This window comes from Lipotes vexillifer, unplaced genomic scaffold (assembly GCF_000442215.2).
Source record: "Lipotes vexillifer unplaced genomic scaffold, Lipotes_vexillifer_v1.1 scaffold138, whole genome shotgun sequence".
Lineage (NCBI taxonomy): Eukaryota > Metazoa > Chordata > Mammalia > Artiodactyla > Lipotidae > Lipotes > Lipotes vexillifer.
Window position 1 is genome coordinate 1,176,544 of NW_006797971.1, and position 3,502 is coordinate 1,180,045.

Sequence of the window (3,502 nt, forward strand, 5' to 3'; positions counted from 1 at the left end):
AAAAAAAAAAAAAAAAAAAAAAGGGCATCTATCCTACACCTAAAAATATCTAGGAATCATCAAAACTGCAGGGGGCATAGGAAATGTGTAAGTAGTGTAACTTCAGATTAGAGTGGTCTTATAAAACATAATGTTAATTATAAGAAACATAGTGGTAATTAAATGTCTCAGACACATTAAGCTATAATGAATAGAAAATATCTGCAGAAGCACTTAGATCATAAAAGTGGACAGGGAATAGCAAAATGAATTCTTAATTGAAAAGATGCAAAGTAAACATTAAAAAAAAAAATAAAGAAAACAAGGCCATTATTGTAAAACTAAGCTTTTAGACAATGATTTATTTTTTCTATAGTTTTCTTAAATTTAATTAACTTTTATTTCAAAGGGAAAATAAATATATTGTAGAATATTAGAGAATGCCCAAAAGTAAAAATACAAAAATAAGAACACTAGAGTCATAGTGTCTTATTGTACATTCTTCCAGATCTTTTTACACACTTATACATGTATGTGTATATGAACTTTTTTTCTGATTAAATCCTACTGTTCTGTAGCTCAGTCTTTTCAATTTCTGGTCCACGTCTTTACATGCCAGCACATTTTTATTTCGTCTACTATCTAATCCATATTCTAATTTCTCAAGTTATCTAAAAAATTTCTGTAAAGTTGGCTTGTCCATGTTAGAGTCCAGGCCAGGGTTTCATTTCATGTCTGGTTTTGTGAATATTAAGTCTTCTTAATCAACATCAGTACCTTTTTTCATGATATTCACTCATTAAAGAGAACAAGCAAGTTTTCTTATAGAACATTGTTCCTTTTCAATTTAATTGGTTTCTTCCTTGTGGTTGATGTTCTTTTTCAAGAGTAACTTTCTGGAATAAGAAGGGTTTTGCCTCTTAAAATGTCCAAAAAATCATTTATGTATGAGTTTTAGGTGCAGAAACTCTAGTTCTTTATTTCTTCAGGTTGGTTGTACCTTTATCATTCCTGTAGAGTGGTAAAAGAAGAAAGAAGCTAGAAGAATGGAAGTCAACCAAGGAACTGCTGAGGGAAAATATCAAAACTAAAAGCTAACTAAAAAAATCGTAGAAATTACTGTCTATTGAGTTTTTGAATGTTTTATTTTCATTGCCATGACTAAACTAAGTAGTAATGATATGATAACTGATATCCACCCAAATTAGATGAAAAAAAAAAAAATAGAGTCAGGGAACTTGTTTTGTTCTATTGGAAGTGATCATTCTTAAAATGAAAAAAAAAAGAAGAATTTTCTTTTAATTTACAGTGACATTGACAAATATTGTCATAAATACATACCATTTATTCTTTTGAAAAATAGATAAGCAGAGGAAGTTTAGAGTTTAGTTCAAATCCACAATTTAAAAAATACTGAGGACTATTCTCAATCATACATAAATCCTTTGCAATAAAAAGTTGGGCTCAGGAAACAAAAATACAGTTCTTTTTATAGTAGTGGCTTTTCAGGGATGTGTTAGGCACTTGAGCTGAAAATTATGCCTTGGGTTGAAAACTAAAATATTTTCTGAAATACATATAACTGGCATACCAAAAATATGATCTTACACACACCAAAACACATCACAATGATGAGTTTGTTTCCGTACTTTAGTTAAATTTTCTCAGCATAGATTTTTAAGTCTTTAGAAAATTCCATTTAGGAAAATCTAGTTGAATTATAGCAACATTTCAGTATGCTGTAGGACTTTGAGCTGTCAGGAAACAACCTTTAGGATGAAATACATTTTAAGGTTTCTTTGCAGTTTTATATGACAATAATATAATAGTTATAATGTTTAAAAGACATGACTTAATTTATAGAAGAAGTTACCCAGATTTTTTTCCCAGAGCTCTTTAAAATTTAAAAATTCTATTTAGGATCATCTGCTTTCATTATTTCTGATCTGTCTTTGAGCAAAAGTTTACCTTTCAAGAACAAGTAATTTTTTTTGTTTTCTGAAGGAGGGTAGTTGTATAGAGTAGGTTCTTCTATAAATAGGAATATAAAATATAAAACACTTTACTATGGAAAGCATGAGCATTCAGGGAATTATTTTTTAGTTTTGATATCTATCAACACCTATGTGTTTTACTCTGAACTGCTTGCTGTGGCATATGAAATTAATATATTTCAGGGCTCTGACTACAGAAAGCTCTACTCTAGAACAAGAAGTTAAGACCATAAACATTACTTTTCAAGCAAGCAAAAAATTTATCTTGGAAAACAAAAAGTGATCAGTTTCAAAATTATACATTAGCTAACAATATATTAGAGAAACATTTTAAGAATAAAAATCTCCAGTCAATTTCTTCCTAATCCCTTTTTAATATTATTACATATTTTTATTTAATACTTAGTGTGTAGACATCTTTCATGGGTATATGATGCTTAGTCATACTTTTAATAATAATGCTTACTCCAGTCATCATAACTCTGAAAACCCATCTGACCCAGTCTTCATCTTTCTCGTACCCTTTGTCCCAGCAAAGTTGCCCTTGCCAGAGTTTGAAATAGCACTTTGGTCAATGCATCTCTCTGTTGATATCTCTGTATACCAGAGGTGTGGTGTTCATAGGTCCTCAGACCACTCATTTTTGGTTTAGAACAGTAGTTCTCAACTGGCAGTGATTTTGACAGACATTTGACAATGTCTGGAGACAGTCATGACTAGAGGATGGAGGTGTTGCTGGCTTCTAGTGGATGGAGACCAAGGATGCTGCTGAACATCCTAAAATGCAAAAGACAGTCCCCAGAATGAACAAGTATCCAGCCCCAAATGTCAATAGTGCCACTGTTGAGAAAGCCTGCTTTAGAGAAAATGTTGAAAATAATATTATAAACCACAACAATACTATTTAAATGCATTTCTATTTCTTTATAGATAAAAGTAAAATTAAAATGATTTAAAATTATCCTATATCAAAAATTTGGCATACATTCTTCATTTTGTTATCAAATTTTACATTTTTTCATCAAATGGCATGTTGTGGCTGCTCATCCACAAAGATTAGTTGTCTGTGCATGGTTTATTATTTAAAAACAAAGCAAAACAAAAAACAGATACAGTTTTTACCATGAGAAAAGTTTTGTGAAAACTTTAATGCATTTTTAATTTGCATTTCTTCTAATTGACTAGACTTGTGATATGTGGATAATGGCTTGTCCAACTGCTTTTTCCTCTTCCTCTGTCTTTTCTCTCTTCATACTTTTTTCTTTACTTTTCCATTCTGGTTGGCAGGACTCCTCTAATTGCAGCCGGAGTCATTGGCGGGCTCTTCATCATGGTCATCGTGGGTCTAACATTTGCAGTTTATGTTAGAAGGAAGAGCATCAAAAAGAAAAGAGCCTTAAGAAGATTCCTGGAAACAGAGGTGAGGTGTTCATTTCTTCTCTTCAAGTGTTTAGGGATTTTCATTAGGTTTAGAAGGTTTAGATACTTAGTTTTTTAATCCAAGAGAAAATTCTGTTCACTTTCCTGCT

At 31.1% G+C, this 3,502-nt stretch overlaps 1 protein-coding gene across 4 annotated transcripts in view; it reads left to right on the forward strand.

Moving 5' to 3' along the window:
- The window catches only part of ERBB4 (erb-b2 receptor tyrosine kinase 4), a 1,128,925-nt gene that overhangs the window by 893,460 nt on the left and 231,963 nt on the right, over positions 1-3,502 (forward strand). For all 4 annotated transcript variants that reach the window (XM_007470009.1, XM_007470010.1, XM_007470012.1 and 1 more), the window contains exon 17: positions 3,261-3,393. In XM_007470009.1, the coding sequence (XP_007470071.1) occupies positions 3,261-3,393 (133 nt within the window). The remainder of the gene's footprint in view (positions 1-3,260; positions 3,394-3,502) is intronic.